The sequence below is a fragment of the Cervus canadensis genome, chromosome 33 (assembly GCF_019320065.1).
Source record: "Cervus canadensis isolate Bull #8, Minnesota chromosome 33, ASM1932006v1, whole genome shotgun sequence".
Lineage (NCBI taxonomy): Eukaryota > Metazoa > Chordata > Mammalia > Artiodactyla > Cervidae > Cervus > Cervus canadensis.
The window spans coordinates 11569847-11592339 of NC_057418.1; the positions used below are offsets into that span (position 1 = coordinate 11569847).

General features: G+C 40.9%; 1 protein-coding gene across 5 annotated transcripts in view; it reads left to right on the forward strand.

Moving 5' to 3' along the window:
- ARFGEF3 (ARFGEF family member 3) overlaps positions 1-22493 on the forward strand; it is a 176981-nt gene that overhangs the window by 40452 nt on the left and 114036 nt on the right. For all 5 annotated transcript variants that reach the window (XM_043457044.1, XM_043457045.1, XM_043457046.1 and 2 more), the window contains exons 3-4: positions 4471-4552; positions 8587-8718. In XM_043457044.1, the coding sequence (XP_043312979.1) occupies positions 4471-4552; positions 8587-8718 (214 nt within the window). The remainder of the gene's footprint in view (positions 1-4470; positions 4553-8586; positions 8719-22493) is intronic.

Sequence of the window (22493 nt, forward strand, 5' to 3'; positions counted from 1 at the left end):
TGTGCCCCACATGTGTTCGTTCCCTGGCTCTTGATACTAATCTAGGGGATTGCTGGGGCTAAGAGGCCATGAATCTTGAGGAGATTTGTTAACCCCCTCAGCACACACCCATCCACCAACACACACACCAACACACCCACCCACATCCACCCACACCCATACCGACACACACACCCCCCCACACACACACCCACCCTCTCTGTTTCAGGGCTGAGTGTAACATCACTTCAAAGCTTTTCATCCTGCTGGGCCTGAGCCCAGCCAGGGAACCCGGCCTCTCCTCTGACACAGAGAAGTTTCTGCCTTGTTGGGAAGGTCCTTTGTCCTGAAAGCTGAAACTCTTAACTTGGGATCAACGTGGAGTTAGAGTTTGGGGGGACCTGTATACGTGCCGTCACTTCAGTCATGTCCGACTCTCTGTGACCCTATGTATGGACTATAGTCCACCAGGCTCCTCTGTCCATGGTACTCCCCAGGCAAGAATACTAGAGTGGGTTGCCATGTTCTTTTCCAGGGGATCTTCCCGACCAGGGATCTAACTCTTACCTCCTGCATTGCAGGTGGATTCTTTACCACTGAGCCACCAGCAAAGCCAGGGGAGGGGGGAGAACTATGAATCCCCTGAAATGATTCATATACTTTTCTAGGAAGAGGATCTTTTTGTGTTCATGACTGGGAAAAGATCAAGAAACAGAACTATTCTAGCTTTGCTCTCATCTTTTGACACCCAAGGATGTTGGAAGAAACTTGGTCTTGGGAGTGAGATGGATTTCTATTTGGATTGTTTCCAATAGATTTAGCTGTGTAACCTTGGGCAGGCTATGAAATCTCTCTGAAACTCATTTTCTCAAATATAAAACAAGGATAAGAATGCCCATTTTAAGGTTGAAGTGACTGGTAGATTTAATAACAGTAAGTAATTTTTATTCTTCTTCCTTCTATGAATAAAATGAAAGCAAGTATCTGTTCTATCTTGTTCCTTGTCGGGTCTTTTCATGACAGTGCCTTGCACATAGCAGACTCTCAAGTGCTGGTTGGATGGATAACTGGATGGATGGAGTGCCTTGGTTTGGTACCCAGATGAACTCTGTCTACTTCCTTAAAGCACTGATTTTCTTTTTTTTTTTTCCCCCAATTATTTTTATTAGTTGGAGGTTAATTACATAATATTCTAAGAGAAATCTTGGTGCTAGAATTGGCCTTGCTTAGACCCTTCCAAGACCCATGCTCCATGTCCTATGCAAAAGTCTTGTAGTATCCATATTCTGGATACTACAAGATTGGATCTTGTTATCCCGTGCTTTAAATCATGGTCTCTGCTGGGCCTTTGTCTATGTCAGGGCTGGGCAAACTAACCAGCAGACCAAATCTGGTCTGTTGCCTGTTTTTGGAATGTAGCCGTGCTCATTTTTCAACATGTTGTCTATGACAGCTTTGGGCTATAGCAGAGTTGAGTACCTAGCACAGAGATCATACAGTCTTTGACGCTTGATGTAATTTTTATCAGCCTCTTTTTCCATAAAAAGTTCTCCAACCCCTGATAGACATTTTCTGTACTTTTTAACCCTGCAGGGTTGGTCTTAAGATGCTTTTTCTATGGATTGTGAAGCTAAGATTAACAGTTAAGTGTCTTGACTGAGATTGCACAACTTTAGAATTGTTAAGGTTTCAGTCCAGATCTGTGTGATTCCACAGCCCATAGTTTTTCCACTAAATGATGATATGTTGCAATAAGGCCAAATCCTAGCCGAACCAGTTACATCCCCCAGTTCTTCCTGGTGCCCGTGACTGGCTTGGGGAACAGTTCAGTGGTTCCCAGGAATCCTGGTGGGACCTGGCAGTGCTGGCGTTTATCAGTAGTCTAGTTCCAATTTGCAGTATAAATTGTGTGAGTTTACAAGTAGGTAAGGGAGTGTGATGAGATTTCAAGGACTAATACTGTTGATGGCAGAGCAGGATGGGCATGCTGCAGTTTATCTGCAAACACACTACTGCTCCCCAGAGCGCAGGGGTTTCAGCATTCTAGGAAGATCCTTGTTACTGCTGAATGTGGCATCCACTCTTGTTTGATCCCTTGGTGAGAAATATGTAATATTTGTGCATTTTCAGCACACAGCCACTCAACAGAGACTGTCCCTGCTCCAGGCTATGAGACTATAGGAGTTTCGGGCCTCCTTGTCTGCCCACAGCTACCATGCCCTCATTGGCAGATCTGACTGCAAAAATTTGAGACAAAATTCTTTCACAGTCAGTTAATCCTGGTGGAAATTTGATTGTTTCAAGGATTTACAGATGAACTTCTATAGTTCTTCTGTTGATACTCAATCAGCCCATTATTCGGGGCTTCCCAGGTCACACAGTGGTGAAGAATCTGCCTGCTAGTGCAGGAAACACAAGAGACATGGGTTTGATCCCTGTGGCGTGAAGATCCCCTGCAGTAGAAAATGGCAACCCACTCCAGTCTTCTTGCCTGGGAAATTCCACGGACAGAGAAGCCTGGGATGCTACCATCCATGGGGTTGCAAGAGTCGGACATGATTGAGCATGAGCACAGTGAGCCCATTATTACTAATTCTCACTTGATTTCCACACTTCCAATTAATTTTTCCAAGCTTATAAACTGGTTATGATTAAACAACAGAAATAAAATTGGGAAAATTAGCTATTCCTGCTTTCACTTGACTGCATAGCAATGCTTGCCTTATAACCAAGACAAGCTGAAGATCATGATAACAGAAAATTATAGCCACCCAACTGGAAGTGACCCCGTTGGGTAATTTATCCACCTGTCAAAGGATGTACTAATGAAAAATGGTTATACTGTGAATCAACTGTCTTATGAAATGGGGTACTGTCACTTTGGGTTAGTAAGGGGACAGTGAGAAGGATCAGGAAGGCAAAATGTTCTTTCTGATAGCCTGGTATTGTTCTTTGTGGCCAGCATTAGGGGGAGTGTCTGGGTCTGTCTCCATCTGTCATGGAGCTGCTGATGGAGGATTCCACGGAAAAACTGCAGGGTGGACAGGAAGGAATCGGAGCTATAATTAACTTTCTGTTTCACCGTGTTCTACATCAGTGACACTTTTTCCCCTAAAGACGAAATCGTGTAATCTTACCCTGTGGCTTTCACAGTCTCTAAAGTCAATGAATCTTTCAGTTTATGCTGAAAATATAAGAGAGACAAAATGAGGCTGCTCTGATTTAAGTGAGGGTGGAGGAGCCTGGTAAAATTAAGTAACATTTCATTTGTTGTGCCAGCGTTAACTCTGTGGGGAAATAATGGGTTGATTAAAATTCGTGGTCTGTTTAATTATTTAGAGTGAATGCTTCTTACAGAAAAATACGTTTCTCTTTGTAGTCCTCTTGGTTTATTCCTGATATATTTTAGTGCCCACTTATTTTTTTTCTTAAGCTTCAAAATATGCAAGTAGCTCTCAACCTTTTTTTCTTTTTGTCTTTCACTTGATGTCAGGTACTTCTCATGGGTCCAAGCTGTTGATGGTTTGATTGTATTTCTGTCTTGGAAGCATGTTTATTAAGCCCCATCACAAAATTTAGGTCACCCTGATGGAGACTAAAGAACTAATTCAAAAATTATAGGTAGGGCTTCCCTGATGGTTCATTGGTAAAGAATCTGCCTGCCAGTGTCGATGTGGGTTTGATCCTTGGTCCAGGAGGATCCCACATGCTGTAGGACAACGAGGCCTGTGCTCCACAACTGTTGAGCCGTGCTCTGGAGCCTGGGAGCTGCGACTACGGAGCCCACGTGCCGCAACTACTGAAGCCCACTCACCTAGAGCCTGTCCTTTGCAATAGGAGAAGCCACCGCAATGAGAAGCCTGCACACCACAGCTAGAGAGTAGCCTCCACTTGCTTCAACAAGAGAAAAGCCCGTGCAGCAATGAAGACCCAGCACAGACAGAAATAAATACATAAAATTTTTAAAAAGCTTTAGCTGATTAAAGAACACTGCGAATTGGGGAGAAATTGACAAGTGTATCAAATTTCAATTTATATTGATGAGGCAGACTAGTCCAGGTGATGGTGCCCTCACTTGCTAGGTGGGGGAGAGGTCTGAGCAAAGGCATAGAAATCTGTATAAACAGTGCTCTCTAGGGTTACACACCCCAGGTGTACTGAATACAGTTAATTACATTACTTTGGGAAAGAGCAAGGCATGTTCATGGCCTGGTAAGGAACTTACCATATGATAACTAGTTCACCAAAACAATTGTTTGAGAATCCTTGTGTGTGTTCTCTCTATAGCTATCTGAAGAAGGCGAGCTGCTGGTACGCTATGGTTTCTGCACAGCATTTTTGCTGTTTTTTTCACTCCAGGTGCAGTTTGATTACTGGTCACAGTTCGGTGTATATGTTCGGTGGCGTTTGGGGGTGGGTGTACGTAGGCTTGCATCCTTTGGCTGCCAGCCTTGCTGAGCTCACATATGGTCCATTTTTATGTGTTGCCAGGGAGAAATGCTTGCTGCCCCTCCAGTTGGCTTTGGAATCCAAGAATGTGAAACTGGCTCAACATGCCTTGGCAGGGATACAGGTACCGTATACAATACATCCTGTTCTTACCCCAACAGGATGAGAGAAATGGACAGACCACCGTGGCATTGAAAGAGGAAATCGTTACCATTCTAAATTGTAGCTGTTTCAAGGCCCTGACAGAAATTGATTGAACTGTGTAATAACCATAGAGAATAACGATTTTCTTTTCTTTACCAGCAATTCTCTGTGCGCAGCGTTATCTTGCTGAGCATATATGGTCAGACACTACCTCTTGGAGACTCAGCTAAGCCCACATAGTGATGAAATATTTTTTATGACACCTAACTTTTAGGAGAGTAAGGGACTCCAAGAGAGACACCTCAAGTTCTGTACCAGCTCAAATCTTATATACATCCAACATCTCTGGTTCTGTGTCATGAGCAGTGATGGTAAGCTGGAAAGATTCTGGTTTGTTTTCTAGTCTACGGTTAAGTTGGCGAATGTTTTGTTTCCAGAACGAGATTGGGAAGAAAAAAGAAATTTGGTCTAATCAGAAAGGTCAAGTTGCGCAAATACACTTCCTTCCCTGGACATTTGTTCATTCTGTTTTGCACCGTATGTAATAGGTCTAATTCTAAAGGTGCAAAGTTGTTGGCTGCATAAATACATGGACTTTTTTAAAAGGATTTTAAAAATTGGAATAAATTGCTTTATGTGTTGTGTTAGTTTCTGCTTACAACGAAGTAAATCAGTCATAGGTATACATATATCCCCTCCCTCTTGGACCACCCTCCACCCCAACCCCTCATTCCACCCCTCTGGGTCATCACAGAGCACTGAGTTGAGCTTCCTGGGCGTCACAGCAGCTTCCCACTGGCTCTTTTACACATGGATAAGGATGTGGTTCATACACAATAGAATTATTCAGCTACTAAAAGGAACAAAATGGGATCATTCATAGAGATGTGGATGAACCGAGAGTCTGTCATACAGAGTGAAGTCAGTCAGAAAGAGAAAAGCAAACATCATATATCAATGCATATATGTAGAATCTAGAAAAATGGTACAGATAAACCCTGACTTCTTAAGTGGTTTGGTGGCTGAGTGACAAGCACTGTGGAGTTCAAGCCTGCTGGGGATTCTTCCAGCATGGCCATGGATTGGTAGCATTGTTGGATGTCTTTTCACATTACTGTTTCATAGTTTGCTCTTTAAGTTTAGAGAGGTCTCTAATACGTTTTCAGTGTCAATAAATATGAAAGAATAAGAAAATTATGACTGTTTTTCCCTTAGCGGAATAGAGAATATATATTTCAATATGCAGTGACAGTAGGAGTTTTAAAACATTAAAAAAATTAAACAGTTATTAAAAACTCTTTGCTTTTCTCCAAAGTGACTGTAAAAATGAATAGAAGTTTGTTTCAACCTGCCACTTATGTTCTCTTTTCTCTAGTATTACATAGATTTTCCATTTAGGTTTTTTATTTTTTAACCCTCAAACTCTGTAAGTCACAGTCTCATGTTTTCATGGGAACTTCACTGACATGGGGAGCTGGGCATCTTCCTCTCAGCACCCCTTGTGACCTCCCATTAACAAGTGAAATTCGCTCAGTTGTGTCTGACTCTTTGCCACCCCATGGACTATACAGTCTATTGAATTCTCTGGGCCAGAATACTGGAGTGGGTAGCCTTTCCCTTCTCCAAGGGATCTTCCCAACCCAGGGATCTAACCCAGGTCTCTCACACTGTAGGCAGATTTTTCACTAGCTGAGCCACAAGGGAATCCCAAGAATATTGGAGAGGGTACCCTATCCCTTCTCCAGTGGATCTTTCTGACCCAGGAATCAAACTGGGGTCTCCTGCATTGCAGGTGGATTTTTTACCAACTGAGCTATCAGGGAAGCCCTCCCGTTAACTTCTAAGGCTTTTTTTTTTTTAAAGAGTTTTCTAGTCTTTATTACTTTAAGTAAAAACAGGGTTTTGTATATGAACTAACTGTGGGCTGCCCTGCATAGTCAAAAAATTCTTTTGAGTGGACACTTCAGAGATCTTGTGGGTTCAGTCCCCAATCACCGTAATAAAGCAGATATTACAGTAGACTGAGCCACATGGATTTTGCATTTTCCCAGTGCATATAAAAGTTATGTTTATACCATACTGTAATCTCTTAAATGTGCAGTAGCATTATGTCTAAAAAAAGTACATACCTTAACTAAAAAATACTTTCTTGATAAAAGAAAATGCTAACATCATCTGAGCCTTCAGCCAGCTATAGTAGTAACATCAAAGAACACTGATTGCAGGTCATTGTAACAAATAGAGTAAAAATAAAAAAGTTTGAAATATTGCAAGAATTACCAAAATGAGACACTATGTGAGTAAATACTATTGGAAAAATGGTGCCAATAGACTTAACTGACACACAGTTGCCACAACCCTTCAATTTGTAAAGAAACATGATACTTGTGAAGGGCAATAAAGCTTAGTGCAATAAGATGAGGTATAGCTGTAGAGATGAATTCAGGGAGTCATAAGAAGGTTTGAAATATGTGTTTTCTGGATCTGCAGTGGCATTCAGCCAAAAGAGGGAGTCATTACCCTGGATGAATCAGAATTCCAAAAATTCTTCATGGTTGCAACCCCATGCTGCATCCGACAAGGGCAAATTTAACAGGGATAAATATAAAATCCATCCTACTCTGGGGTCTCAAAAATCAATTGCCCCAGGACAGATTGGGGAAGAACAGCTTAATTGCAGCCCTTGAGAATGAGGTTTCTGAGTGAGTCAGCGTAAAATGTGCTGTGACTTACAACTAAGCTAATTTGATCTGAGAGTGTGATTAAGCTTCTGTATTACTGGTTTTTGTTTGTTGGTTTTTTGGTTTGATTTTAAGCAGTAAACACATTTAATTGTCTCATACAACTAGAATTCTAGAGGTAAACAATTCCAGGTTTGAAATAAGAGAGCAATGGCCACCAAAGACTGCATTTCTTTCCCTCTTGCCATCTTTTTTATTGTTATTATTTTTAAAAGGCTATTTTAGAGCAGTGTTAGAGTGACAGAAAAATTGAAAGGAGGGTGCAGAGGTTTCCCACATACTCCCTCCCCCTACACATGCATAGCCTCACCCATCATCACTCCCGGAACGATACTTAAAAAAAAAAACAAAGATAAGGCTACATTGATATGTCCTCATCACCCAGGGTCCATATGTTTACCTTAGCATGCCCCTTTGGGTGCTCCTGCTCCTTGCTATCAGACCACCCTTGAAGTGTTGCATTCACTGGACGCCAGTTGAGGAGGAAAGTGTCTGAAACCATGTTATGTGGAGAACATTTGATGGCACCCAAGGAGATTTAGTGTGGAGAAGAAGAGATTTAGGTGGAGTTCATCGCTGATCGGGTATTTTAGAAACTTAATCTGTGTGGCTGCAGGTATAACTAGGGCATACAAATTGTAGGCAAGGAGGGTTTGGTTCAATTCATAAAGGATTTTATGAAAAATGAGTTGTTTTCAAGTAGAGGAGAGCTGTCCTGTGAGATGTAATGCCTTCTGGGAAACCTCATGAAAATGACTGTCTTCTTGTTTCGGTTTTTGTGGGATTGATTTTCTGATGAAAATATATTAAGATTTGTAGATTCGTGAATAATTCCTGGGTAAATGATAGCTCACATTAGGAAGTACAAATGTGACCGATCAACCTGTGTATAAAACCTCCTCTCCTGTGACAAAGCTTCATTCAGAAAGGGTGTGTGCGAACGTGCCTGTTGTGAGAAGCTGGATTCCCCTTGGCGCATTCATCCTCCTTCCCCACCCACCAAAAGACTAATTTGGCCACCACATTAGAATTTCACTTCATAAAATTTACAGTAAATTATCTAATAGCAGGATAAAGCCTTTGCCAAAAACCATTTTCCAAAGGCATGATGCATTTTTCTTTTTAATGGCACAGAGCAGAAACTCCTTCCTAATGGCCTCCAGCTACATGCCTCCCAAGTAAGAAACGTTATCCGTAGGACGTACTAGGCTACAGCAGAATAAGGCAGCGGGGGAAAGCCTGCCTGTGATCACTGTCTGGTGCCTCTTTACAGAAGCTCCTGGCGGAAGAGAGGTTTGTATCCATGGAAACGGACTCTGATGAGAAGCAGCTGCTCAATCAGATCCTGAACGCTGTGAAAGTGACGCCTTCCCTCCACGAAGATCTGCAGGTGGAAGTGATGAAGGTGGGTTTGACGCACTCTCAGCTTGCGTCACTGTGGTGGAAACGAATTGCTGACCCTCATTGTTATCTTAAAGATGCCTCTATGTGGTGGTCGCTTGACCACCACTTGTGGACTATATGATTATTATCCTTGCTTGTGGTCCCCCAGAATAACCTTGATTGTGGAACAGAAATGACAACTAAGTAAAAAGCTTTACTTGGTTTATAGATTTCAATAAATCTGTAAGATTTTTGGCCTGGTCCTGCATATCAAATATTGTTAAATAGATTTATGACCTTTTGAGAAAATGTACAGGAGTAGTTCCAGCTTGGGGTAGACCTGATCATTCTGGGCATTCTCCCTGCCTCTGTATGTTAAAACAAAGCAAAGACCTAATGACATATATTAATGCTAAGTACAATAGTCAATTTAAGGAAAGGAAGCTCATCCTTTGAAGCCATATAAGAATCACATCTTTATTTGCATCCTCACATTCTGTGAACCTTATCTCCCTCATTCTAATTACCGTCTCCCTTTGGGGGATGGCATCTCTCTCCCCCCTTTTCCCTTTTTCCCCTCCTTTGAGAGCCACCATAATTGGGAGCCTCTTATACAGACTCAGGGGTGTGTTGTATCCCATAAGTGAACAGTGAGTTGGGCAGAAAAGGATGGAAATCTCTAGCCTAGAATAGCACCTTGTCAGAGTAGTACAGCTGGAACCCATGAGCTGGACACAACATCTGTCCGTTTCCTCGCTAGAGGAGGGTGCCCTATTGGTGGTTAATTTAGTATAGTGATTAAGAGTTCAGACTTTGAAGCCAGCCTGTCTGGGCATTCTAGTTGGACTTCCTTGAACAGATTCCTGAACCACTCTGTGCTTTGGTCTCCTCATATGGAGAATGAGGTAAATAGTTTAATTCAGTCATTCAGTCATGTCCGACTCTGCAACCCCAAGGACTGCAGCACGCCAGGCTTCCCTGTCCATCACCAACTCCCGGAACTTCTCAAACTCATGTCCATCGAGTTGGTGATGGCATCCAACCATCTTGTCCTCTGTCATCCCCTTCTCCTCCCGCCTTCAATTTTTCCCAGCATCAGGATCTTTTCTAATGAGTCAGTTCTTTGCATCAGGTGGCCAAAGTGTTGGAGTTTCAGCTTCAGCATCAGTCCTTCCAATGAACACCCAGGGCTGATCTCCTTTAGGATGGACTGGTTGGATCTCCTTGCAGTCCAAGGGACTCTCAAGAGTCTTCTCCAACACCACAGTTCAAAAGCATCAATTCTTCAGCACTGAGCTTTCTTTATAGTTCAACTCTCACATCCATACATGGCTACTGGAAAAACCATAGGTTTGACTAGACGGACCTTTGTCAGCAAAATAATGTCTCTACTTTTTTAACATGCTGTCTAGGTTGGTCATAGCTTTTCTTCCAAGGAGCAAGCGTCTTTTAATTTCATAGCTGCAGTCACCATTTGCAGTGATTTTGGAGCCCCCCAAAATAAAGTCTATCATTGTTTCCATTGTTTCCCCATCTATTTGCCATGAAGTGATAGGACCAGTTACCATGATCTTCGTTTTTTGAATGTTGAGTTTTAAGCCATCTTTTTCACTTTCCTTTCACTTTCATCAAGAGGCTCTTTAGTTCCTCTTCACTTTCTTCTATAAGGGTGGTGTCATCTCTGTATCTGAGGTTACTGATATTTCTCCCAGCAGTCTTGATTCCAGCTTCTGCTTCATGCAGCCCAGCATTTCGCATGATATACTCTTCATAGAAGTTAAATAAGCAGGGTGACAATATACAGCCTTGACGTACTCCTTTCCCGATTTGGAACCAGTCTGTTTTTCCATGTCCAGTTCTAACTGTTGCTTCTTGACCTGCGTACAGATTTCTCAGGAGGCAGGTTAGGTGGTCAGGTATTCCCATCACTTGAAGAATTTTCCACAGTTTGTTGTGATCCACACAGTCAAAGGCTTTGGCATAATCAATAAAGCAGAAGTAGATGTTTTTCTGGAACTCTCTTGCTTTTTCGATGATCCAGCGGATGTTGGCAATTTGATATCTGGTTCCTCTGCCTTTTCTAAATCCAGCTTGAACATCTGGAAGTTCATGGTTCACATACTGTTGAAGCATGGTTTGGAGAGTTTTGAGCATTACTTCGGTAGCATGTGAGATGAGTGCGATTGTGTAGTACTTGGAACATTCTTTGGCATTGCCTTTCTTTGGTATTGGAATGAAAACTGACCTTTTCCAGTCCTGTGACCACTGCTGAGTTTCCCAAATTTGCTGGCATATTGAGTGCAGCGCTTTCACAGCATCATCTTTTAGGATTTGAAATAGCTCAACTGGAATTCCATCACCTTCACCTCCACATCACCTCTATCAGGGGGAAATAGTAGCCCCTACCTAATAGGACCATTTTGAGGATTAAATAAGTGATAGTTGTTAGTGATAAGGAACTTAGCATAGTATCTGGCCCAAAGCAAGTTCTTTAGAAGTACTCTTTGTTACTTCTTCTATTCTTACTACTTCAGTCACCACTACCTACTGCTGCCGAGTCATCATTTCAGTGGAATATTCTTATACACAGTAAACATTGAGAATGTCTGAGCTACCCAATCTTTAAGATCTCATTGTCTTTAACTCTCTTTGATTCTGGAATGTCTGGTTTTGCCTTATCCTTTGACATACGTCGGGCCGCTGTGCCTTCCTAGGAGCCCAAGAGTAACCATCTCTAGATTTGTTTGACTTCTCTGCTACCTCTGTGCCACCACTGAGAGAGGCAAGGTCAGCAGCCACGTCCATCACTTTTACAACTTTCAAGTTGTCTCTTTATCCTTCTTCCACTAAAAGATCTCCAAATACTGAAGGTTGAGCGTTGATGTCACACTAAGAGACACACCTCGCAGATTTCTTATTACTCTGGAAATTCTCCCAGGAGTATAGCTTTTCATGGAATATAGGAATTTGCATTAAAAATCAAAATGAGAAAGTACCTATTCTTCTAGGAACTATGGAGGAGCAGGATGTTTAATGGTTATGTCAACAGAAACACCTGTTTTGAAAACATACTTGCTTTCTAATTCCAGCCCAGTGGTACCTTCTGCCAGCCTTGCTGAAGACAGGAGTTGACACATGTTAGCTCTGCTGGAAACCCTGGAAAGCCAGTCTTTATGGACTTTCTAATGACACCATACTAGACAGTGGTACTTGTAGTAATGTCTGGAAATAGATCAGACATTGTCAGAAAAGAGGAAACCAATCATCTGGGTTGCGACTCTTCACAATTAGGTTTCCGAAACTTTTAAAAGAAGAGAGCCTTTGGTACATGCTTTTGTTTTTAGAAACTTTGTGAAAGTGAAAGTTGCTCAGCTGTGTTCAACTCTTTGCGACCCCATGGACTGCAGCCTGCCAGGCTCCTCTGTCCATGGAATTCTCCAGGCCAGAATACTGGCGTGGGTAGCGTTCCCTTCTTCAGGGGATCTTCCCAACCCAGGAACTGAACTCCGGTCTCCCACACTGCAGGCGGATTCTTTACCAGCTGAGCCACCAGAGAAACCCAAAAATACTGGAGTGGGTAGCCTATCCCTTCTCCAGGGGATCTTCCTGACCCAGGGATCGAACTGGGATCTCCTGAATTGCAGGTGTATTCTTTGCCAGCTGAGCTGTTTTAAAAACTTAAACATTAGAATTGGGAAAAATATTTCAAGCTAATTTTTTAGCATCAAATGAAACTTTGGAGAAGGTGGTCTGACTTTGAGAGCCCACAGGTGAGGGTTCCATGACCATTTCTGATTCCTGAGATTTGAATTACTTGTTTGGGTATAAAGACATATACAAACAATAGCATTTGGGGCTTAGAAATAAGTTTTATACCCTTTCTCCATGCATGAGGAATTTCTATACCAACTTCAGTCATCCTTAAATGTGAGCACCCTTCTCTTGTAATTCTGTAATGCTTGTCATGACCAAAGTAAAAACTTTAACACAAGGACTTGTTTTGCTAATATCATTACCACATGAAAATGCTTTTACCACTTTTTCTTCCCAAAGTAGAGACAGAAATAGAGAGAAATATGAATTGGATGAGTCCTCAGAGGGAATGACTGAATTCCATTACATATGGAGGATATATTAACTTATTCTTGGTGTTTCTGCATAACTCATTCTGACAGTCAATGATCTAAACTAGATATTTCTTATAAAAATTCTCTAGTCATATTACAGAAATATATTGTAGGACAATCTTTTAAAATGTGATATGGTAGACCTTTTCAAATAATGGTCTGAGCTTACCATTCAGGACAGATAAAGCCGCACCATGCAGTTTTTATTTCTTTCCAAACATGGCACAGTACATTTTTATGACAAATCGTAAATCCTGTTTTTCAGGAAACTGTATCATACATTTTACTCACATATTGCTATCTGCTAGTGTTTATAAACATGAGAAATTGAATCATGTCACATTCTTAGAAGTGTGCAGCAATTGTATTAAATTCCTGGGGAGAAAATAATATGGTTCCCTCTTTTAGAAACTTCCGTGAGATAAAACAGGAAGCAGCTAATAATGAAACCCAAGATTATGATGGTAATGTTCTCATTAAGAAAGAAGGCTCTAGACTTTCAGTTGGAGGATTCAGAAATATCAATGATGCTTGCTTCTGACAAATTTAATAGGGATGACGTTAGATCACTTGGTTTAGGAACTGTTCTATTGAATACATGGTTATACTATCTAACAGGAGGGGGAGAAAAGACAACGTTTATTTATTGAAATCGCCGTGGAATCCAAATAAAAATTTTATCACTGAGCACATAGAGTGTCAGACCTGCAGATAATCAGGAAGAGGGTTTCTCTGAAGATACATTACCTTTGAAGTGGATTAGTAGATGGCAGGGAGCCAGTTAACATTTAGGTTAAATACTTGTTTGCCTTGGTAACATTTTTCCTGTGGTGTGTGCTATTTCCATAAATGCCATGCAGACTTCATAGGAGCCAGGTACATAACTAATGACATCTCTGACTAGAGCAATTAGGACTTTCCCCCCCCTACTTTCTGATGGATAATCTTTAGTGAGGTTATTAACTGACACAGCTGGCTGAGTCTTCAGTGACTGGAGGGAACTGTGGCCAGCCTTCTGTGTCTCTCAGCATGTTAGAGATGCGAGCTGCCTATCTGGGGAGGGCAGGCCGGCTTTGTCAGTAAGAAAGGATGTGAGGCTGGATACTGAGCAAGCATTGGATGAACATTCTGTCATTAGATGTCTTATGTGCATCTTTAGATAATATAATTGAATATGCCGAAATGCTTTACATTTTCAAAGGAGAAATGACAGGGGCCAATTTGTTAACATTTATTATGCATTAGACACTCTGATGAATACATTCACGCTAGGATCACACATCTAGTGAAATGGCAGGACCGATTTTCAAATTATAATTCAGCCTGGGGCCAAACGTGGGCTCTTGAACAGTGGGTTACCTTGTCTTCTGAGTTTATCCTGAAAGACAGATGATTCCCAGTACTGTTCCCATTTTATAGATGATTGAACAGAAAAGGTAAATTACAGGCTAATAAGGGGCAAAGCTCAGAGCGGCTCGAAGTCCCGTGTTTTCTGTGTCCTTCCATGATCATGTATTCCCTCACTAGTTCTGTGAGTTAGATTCAAATACAAAGGAAGAATCAAAGTCTCTTTCCCATCAAATTAGCTCATGACTCAGTATGTGTGGTCATAGAGTTGGGGGAATGGAGAGAGAGTATCATTTATCATTGATATATTATATTTTATAACAAAAGCCAACCAGACCTCTACAGAAAATGTAAAGGTGAGAGACTTGTGGAGGAGGCCCTCACTTTCTGTAGGGCTGGTGGACATGTGTCAGGATCTCCATTTAGAACTCTGGTCTTACTGGGTAGCACCATGGCACTGAGCACCTTGGTTTGAGAGTAAGAAAGAGGCCAAATAGAAGGACCATTTCTAAATCTCCTCTCAAGAATACTTTAATAACAGAGTCTTGTATTTGGGCTGTTTACCCAAATGGTTAGTTTTGATAGCCCTAATTCTGGGCATTTGGTCTTCTAGAGTGCTTTATGGAAGGAGTGATCATTAGTAAAGTTTGAGAGTGAAATGGTTGAATTGTCCTGACTTCTCATAAGCGAGGAGAAATTCCTTCTTAATCTAAAATTACCAAGACACTTTAGAAGATCTGCATCAGTTTCTAGGATGAATAAAAAAATCTGGTGTTTGGTATGTTTAGAATGTACCATTACTGGAGGTTAGCTATAGACTTACATAGTATTTCTGCACTTAATGCAAGGAAGTGTTTAAAACATGTGATTCTGTGAACTAAATGTTCTCAAGTAGCCCTCTCTCTTCCTGCTGCTAAAATCAAATGTTGGTACTCTCTTGCCTTTGTACGTGTATAGAGAAAACTGTTTTCCTCCCATGCTTCCTTACCCTTTGGCATGACTACGTTAAACAGGCAATAAAAATATGTGAAAAAGTCAGAAGCAAACATTGAAAATATGTGTGATTTTCCATTAAATACTTTATGCATTATTTGTTTAGATGAAGATATTTTCACTTTATCTATGAATTTCTCTTTTTTTTTTTAAAGCAGGCACCACCATTTTCAAGTGCCATGCCCTTCAAGTTTGAGAGTCGCTCTGCTAAGTATTTATAAAGTTTTCCCCGTGATTTTTGGTAAAGCAGGTGTAAATGCAGAGACTTGCAGTATTTACTGCGGATTTTCTAGAATAGGCAGTGGGGACCTCCCCCACATTTTCAGCCATTTTTTCCACAGATGCCTCTTGTCAGGCACTTGGCTTCCCTCATAGCTCAGTTGGTAAAGAATTTGCCTGCAATGCAGGAGACCCCGGTTGGTTTCTGGGTCAGGAAGACCCCCTGGAGAAGGGATAGGCTACCCACTCCAGTATTTTTGGGCTTCCCTTGTGGCTCAGCTCGTAAAGAATCTGCCTGCAGTGTGGGAGACCTGAGTTCGATCCCTGGGTTGGGAAGATCACCTGGAGAAGGGGACGGCTACCCACTCCAGTATTCTGGCCTGGAGAATTCCATGGACTGTATAGTCCATGGGGTCGCAAAGAGTCGGACACGACTGAGCGACTTTCATTTTCACTGTCAGGCGCTTGCCAGGCATGGAAGATCCCACAGTAAAGAAACAAAGAATCTTTGTGTGAATGCTGGTGATGGAGATAGAAACCAAAGAAATAGATAAATACACATAAATTGTGATAAATATAAGGAAAGACAAATTTAGAAAAGTGTATTTATTGTAAGGCCTGCTGGAATGCAGGTGAAGAGGACAGAGAAGGTAGGTGGTCATTAAGAAATGACATTTAAGGGACTTCCCTGGCAGTCCACTGGTTAAGAATCTGCCTCTCAATTCAGGGGATGCAGATTCAATCCCTTGTCAGAGAACTAAGATTCTACATGCCTTGGAGCATCTAAGCTCTGGAAGCAAAAGATGACACAGTGAAGATCCCACATGCCATAGCTAAGACCTGAAGGAACCAAATAAATAAGTAAATAAATAATTTATTTAAAAAATGACATTTCAAACAAGTAAGATCTAAAGCATAAGATCAGGTAGGTGAGAAGGATAGGGTTGGAAAAAGGGAAGGAACAAAGGAAGACTGTATTTGTTAGGATTCATTTCAGCTGAAACAAGGCAGGGATTTATTTTTCTTTTGCATTAGCTTAGGTCAGTATTGGCTGAACCCCATTTTCAGAGATTCTTGTATCTTGGATTATGTGTCTCCAGCCTGTGGTCCACAAGGGCTCCCCATTTCCGGCCAGAATGTCCACGCTCCAGACAACCGGCAGGAGGAAGGTGATGCCGGTCACCTCTGCTTCTGTCCCATCGGCCAGGACTTGGTCATACGGCAGCAGTTGTAAGAAGCCTGGAAAGTGTAGTCTTTATTTTGGGCAGCCATGTGCCCAGAATGCTATTCTTGAAAAACATGGGGATCGTGTTGAGAGAGAACTGGCAGTCCGCTACCATCACTTATCACGTGAGAATCAGTCTGGCTTCTGTCCCCCAGTTAGAGGCAGCTGGTGCATCCTCCCGTCCACCACCTCCTGCTTTCTTCATCACACTTTCCTCAGAGGGAGGGGGCGATGATGCATTCAGAGAGGTGTGAGGTTAGCTAAGGCTGAGGACTACCTGTCATGGTGTATTCAAGGAAACTGTGTTGTGATTTCTCCAACTAGTTAGTCCTAAACTCTTGACTCAGGCATAGTGGAAACTCACTAGTTAGTAAGTAAAAACGAATTACATACTGTTAGTATTGTTTTTATCACTTTGGTGCCTCACAGAGCATCTGGCACGCGGCTTACTAATGGCTTGCTGATTTAGTTATTGACTAATGGAGAGAGGGAAACACATGTGGTAGTTTTCAGTGGCCCACCGGGATAAATGACAAAGAAGCTAAAGCTGTGATAAATAATAATCTGAGTTCAAAGGTGAGAACGATCAACATGGATTCACACTTTAGAATCAAAGCTTCTCTTATGGCTCCGCTGGTAAAGCATGCATCTGCAGTGTGGGAGACCTGGGTTCAATCCCTGGGTTGGAAAGATCCTCTGGAGAAGGGAAAGGCTACCCACTCCAGTACTCTGGCCTGGAGAATTCCATGGACTGTATAGTATAGTCCATAGGGTTGCAAAGAGTCAGACATGTCTGAGCCACTTTCACTTTCAACCTCATACATCATCTGATCCTTCTTTTTATAGGAAAATTGAAGCTGGAGTGTTCAGTTACTTGTCTGGGCTTAAACAGTTGTTGGTAGCAGGATTGCTTTTTCAACCATTTGTGTTTTTCTGGAAAGGCTTTGTAACAAGGCTGGGAGTTGATCTGGCTTTTGGATGTCTAGTTTTGAATAGGTGGAGAAGAAAACTTTGCAACCTGTGCTTAACTGCAAGGCCAGTGTGAGTAATATGACTTCTGAAAAAGAGTGAAATATAATGAGATTAGAAATCTCTTAGAGTAGCTAGGAATTCACTGAGGAATCTGTAAGTGGTCAGGTGTGTCTGAGAGTGACAGAATGGCCTGGTGTAACTGTCCTATGAAACAATCATTGGACGCTATTGTTTTTAAACTTCTTGTTACCTCTTTTCAAAATACCTGGTAGCAGAGTGGTAAGAACATAGCTTCTTGAGCTTGAATGCCTGGTGACCTTGGGCGGGCAATTTATCTGTGCCTCAATTTTCTGATCTATAAAATGCACATAATAGCAGTGTATTGAATATGATGATGATGATGTTATAGTGAGTCTTAAATGAGTTAATATAAAAGAAGTTCCTGGAATACCCAGTGCATGGCATGGGGTCAGTATTAGCTTTTATTGTTGTTACAGTTACTGGAAAAGAATGTGTGTAGCATGATAAGATGAACACCTCTGAACTCACTCAAATTCTGAACCAAAACTTTAGGAATAGCATTGCTTTATACATTTATTCTTATCTCTGTTCTTCCTCTTAGCCCTCTCCTATATAGTCTATAGTAGAGTAATTTTCTTCTATAGTAAAGGAAAAGAAGAGAATAAGGAAAGGAACCGTATATATTTTTGATTCCTAAAAGAGAACTTTATCATATTTATTATTATTGAACTGGAACTTCTTACTTAAAATAATTTTGTAAATTACTATACATCAGTTATCTATCTAGATATATTTAGGGTCCTAACCAGTAACCCTGACCCGACAGTCTACAGAAAACACCCCACCATTTATCTGTGACAATGAGTTCTTGCTTTGTGCTCCAAGGCAGAGTTCATATGCTTGTTTCATCTTAGTAGGCAGAGTTTATATGATTTGGATGTTGTAGAAGAATTTTATAAATTATTCAACATTTAACATATAGAGAATCAAGTAGTCTTTAGCCCTTTATAAACTCTGTCTTGGGGCTTGATTGGTTTTGTCTGTAAGCCTTGAATATAAAATTATCTAACACCTCATGTGTATATGGGCAGATGATCTGAGATGAGGCACCCTTTCTGTGGAGACTCCTAGAGGAAAAGAGAAAAGGAGGTGTAAATGTGTTATCTGAAACACAGTCATGAAGTTCACTTCTTAAAAATCTAGCTTTGGAATTAGGTCAAAATAAATTTGTTACAGTTAAACTAGAAAAAATAGTTCATTGGATTTTTTAATTTATTTCACTGTGAATATATTTTCATTACCAACAGTATATAAAACCTTATAGAATTAAGAGCAAAACCAAGACAAGAATTTATAAATCTAATTTAAAAAAAGATAAAGATGTACACAGTTGCCATAATTCAAGATAGCTATGTGTGTTATATCGGCTCCCCTTTTGGCTCAGACAGTAAAGAATCTGCCTGCAGTGTGGGAGACCCAGGTTTGATTCCTGGGTCGGGAAGAGCCCCTGGAGTAGGAAATGGCAACCCACTCCACTATTCTTGCCTGGAGAATTCCATGTGTGTGTTACAGCAGAAGAAAAGTTCAACAGGAAAATTCAGAATGAGAACCCATATTCAGCTGAACAGATCAGCATTTCAAGGAAGAGATACTCCTTGATTTGGACTTTGAAAGGTGCTTGGAATTCCTATCAGTTATATTAGGAGAGTAGGCATTCTTGAAAAGAAAGTCATGGAGATGGAAAAACACAGGGTGGAAACGGATTAGTGAGGAATAGCGGTGGATGAGTTTGAAAAGGCGGTGGAAGCAGATTCTAGAAGGTCTGGTTAGAGTAAGCAGCTGATCGTCTATAGAGGTGGGAGAGTATTCAGAGTAAGCAGGAGATTGACATGTTCAGAGGTGTTAGATATTGAAGGTGGGGGGAACAGGAAGGGGTTTTGCAGGATGCTCAGAGAAGAGGCAGAGCCAAGTCAGAGGCGCTAGTGAGGTGGTATAGTACCTGGTGACTATCACTGGTGTAGCTGGTGAGTTGGTGAAAAGGGGAAAATTCAAGATGATTACAAAACCGGGAGCCAAGTTTCTGGCCAAATGATAGGTTTTAAGGAGTTAACTTGGGAAAGAGATGGTGAGTTCATATTGTCAGATATCAAAGAATTGTAATATTTTAAAAGAATAAATACAAGGAGTTTCACCTTACAGGCTTTCCAAAATAAAAAACATTCAATGTAGATCTCATCACTGTGACTGACTTTCATATATTCACTTCTAATCATATCTATTTATATGTTTACAGTTATGTTCATTGTGTATGTAGGATTTTATTTCTTGCTTTTCACTTTAGATTATAAGCATTTCCCACATGGTTATATTTATCCCCTCACAGATAATTTTAATGGTTGCATAATTAAGAATTTCAGAGCAGGAAGAAGTGTTAGCTGTTTACCATATTAGAGGCTTAGTGTGCTTGATGTGATTTTCATGAAATTGCATGTATTCATTGCTGATGTTTACAAGCTGAAGTTAAGGTTTGAAACTTGGGAGAATCTTGGCTCTAAAAATACATTTGTGAGACTTCTGTTATTGTTCAGTTGCTAAGTTGTGTCTGACTCTTTGCAACCCAGGGCACTCCAGGCTTCCCTGTCCTTAACTATCTCCCGGAGTTTGCTCAAATTCATGTCCTTTGAGTCAGTGATACTGTCTACCTATCTCATCCTCTGCTGCCCTCTACTTCTTTTGTCTTCAGTCTTTCCCAGCCTCAGGGTCTTTTCCAGTGAGTCAGCTCTTTGCATCAGGTAGCCAAAGTATTGAAGGTCAGCAGCTATCCTTCCAGTGAATATTCAGGGTTGATCTCCTTTAGCATTGACTGCTTTGATCTCTCCTTGCTGACGAAAGGACTCTCAAGAATCTTCTCCAGCAACACAGTTTGAAAGCATCAATTCTTTCATGCTCAGCTTTGTTTATGGTCCAACTCTCACATCCATACATGACTACTGGAAAAACCATAACTTTGACTATATGGACCTTTGACATCAAAGTGATGTCTCTGCTTTCTAATACACTGTCTAGGTTTGTCATAGCTTTCCTTCCAAGGAGCAAGCTAAGAGTTATTGTTTGCCAAGGAAGAGAGTTTAGAAGAGAAGATAAGAATAAGAATGGTTTGATTATTTGTTCAAGCAAATTAGCTAAGTTCATCATAATTTAATATTTACATATGGATATCACTGGTATAGTATGTCCTAGAATTAGGTGCAAAGGGCCCATCTGATGTATATAATGAATATTAAACTTGTGGCAACAAATAAAGACCAAAAAGAACTCAAGACTGATCATAAACCAATTAGTAATTTGCAGTGTTTTCCAAACTGGGAAGTCATGAGCTCTAGAAAAATCCGTTGACTAAAAAGAGACAAAACCTCTTAGAATAGCTGTTTGCCAGAATTGGGGTAAATTGAGCCAGAAAGTGATTTCTGTAATTACTTGCCATCTCAGCCTAAAGGGTTGGCCAAAATGTTCATTCAGGATTTTCCATAAGATGGTGCAGAAAAACCCAAATGAACTTTTTGGCCAACCCAAAAAATCAATTTAAGTTGTAAGTGGTAGAATTTCCACACACTAAAATAATTTGATTCATTGTCTTTGGATCAAAATAAAGATTGGGATTGCTGTGAACCTGAAGCATTGTAAGTCAACCACACTTCAATTATTTATATAGATAGATAGATAGATAGATATAAAGATAAAATGCTTAGAAAAGTGGGGAAAAAAAAAAAAGACTGGGGTCATGGCTCAACTCCTCCATTGTTCTCTTCAATCCAGGATCTCTGAAGCCCAGAGAAGGCTTAGTGGCTCACCCTAGGTCCTCTCTGAAAGTTCTGCATTCTAGATCTGAGGCTTTTGGAGCAGAGTGATGTAGGATTTCTCAGTTGCATCCACAAGGCATGGGTATCAGTGACTTAAGAGTGGTTCCCAACAGGGAAGCATTTTGTCTCCTAGGGGATATTTGACCATGTCTGGAGACATTTTTGGTGTCACAATTAGGGAAGAGAGAGTCACTGCCATCTGGAGAGTGAGGGCCAGTGATGCTGCTAAACAGCCACAGGACAGTCCCAAAATGTCAATAGTGCTGAGGTTGAGCAACTTTGATCAAGATACGAAAAGAAAATGTGTATCTTTGGCATCCACATTTTAAATTTAGATGATAAGAAGATGTCCTCTAAAATTCTCTGTTGACTTTTGTGGCACCTGACCCCGCTCACTCTAAAGATGTGTATTCTGCCTTCTGCTGTCTGCAGAAGACTGAGCCTGTTTTGTTGTTTGTACATGGACTGTGAGGGAAAAAAATCTGTTTCTATTCATGGCTGGGGTACACTTCTAAGCAGTTCATACTCATCAGGCTACATTCCTAGGAGGTTGACAAGCCCTGCACCCAAGAGAAAGGCATTTGATGTCAGTATTCCTGTCCTTGTCACTGAATTTTCCACCTTTGTTTTTGCTGAATTTGACAGAGTAAAGAAAAAAAAAAAAAGAACTGGGCTGTTTCTCAAGAAAAGGAATTATGCAAATATGTTTAAGTGTATGAATTTTCAAGCCAATATACATGAGAGTCCAGAAGGCAATGTACATTAAGTAATACAGCTAAATTTTCAGCCAGAACCAGAGCTGGGGTTTGAAATGTGCCTGGCATCAAGGGTTTCCAGAGTTCTCTCCAAGCGAGGGAAGGATAAGGCCTCTGTGGGCTGCACTCAAATTCTGAGTTACTTTTTTGAGCTACAGTAGGTTACTTGGTTTGACTTATAAATAACATCTGATATTTGGAAAAGTGAAACTACCATCACCTCAGAGTATATATGTATAAATTAAGCACTTATGTGTATTTTAATGGCTTAAGAAAGA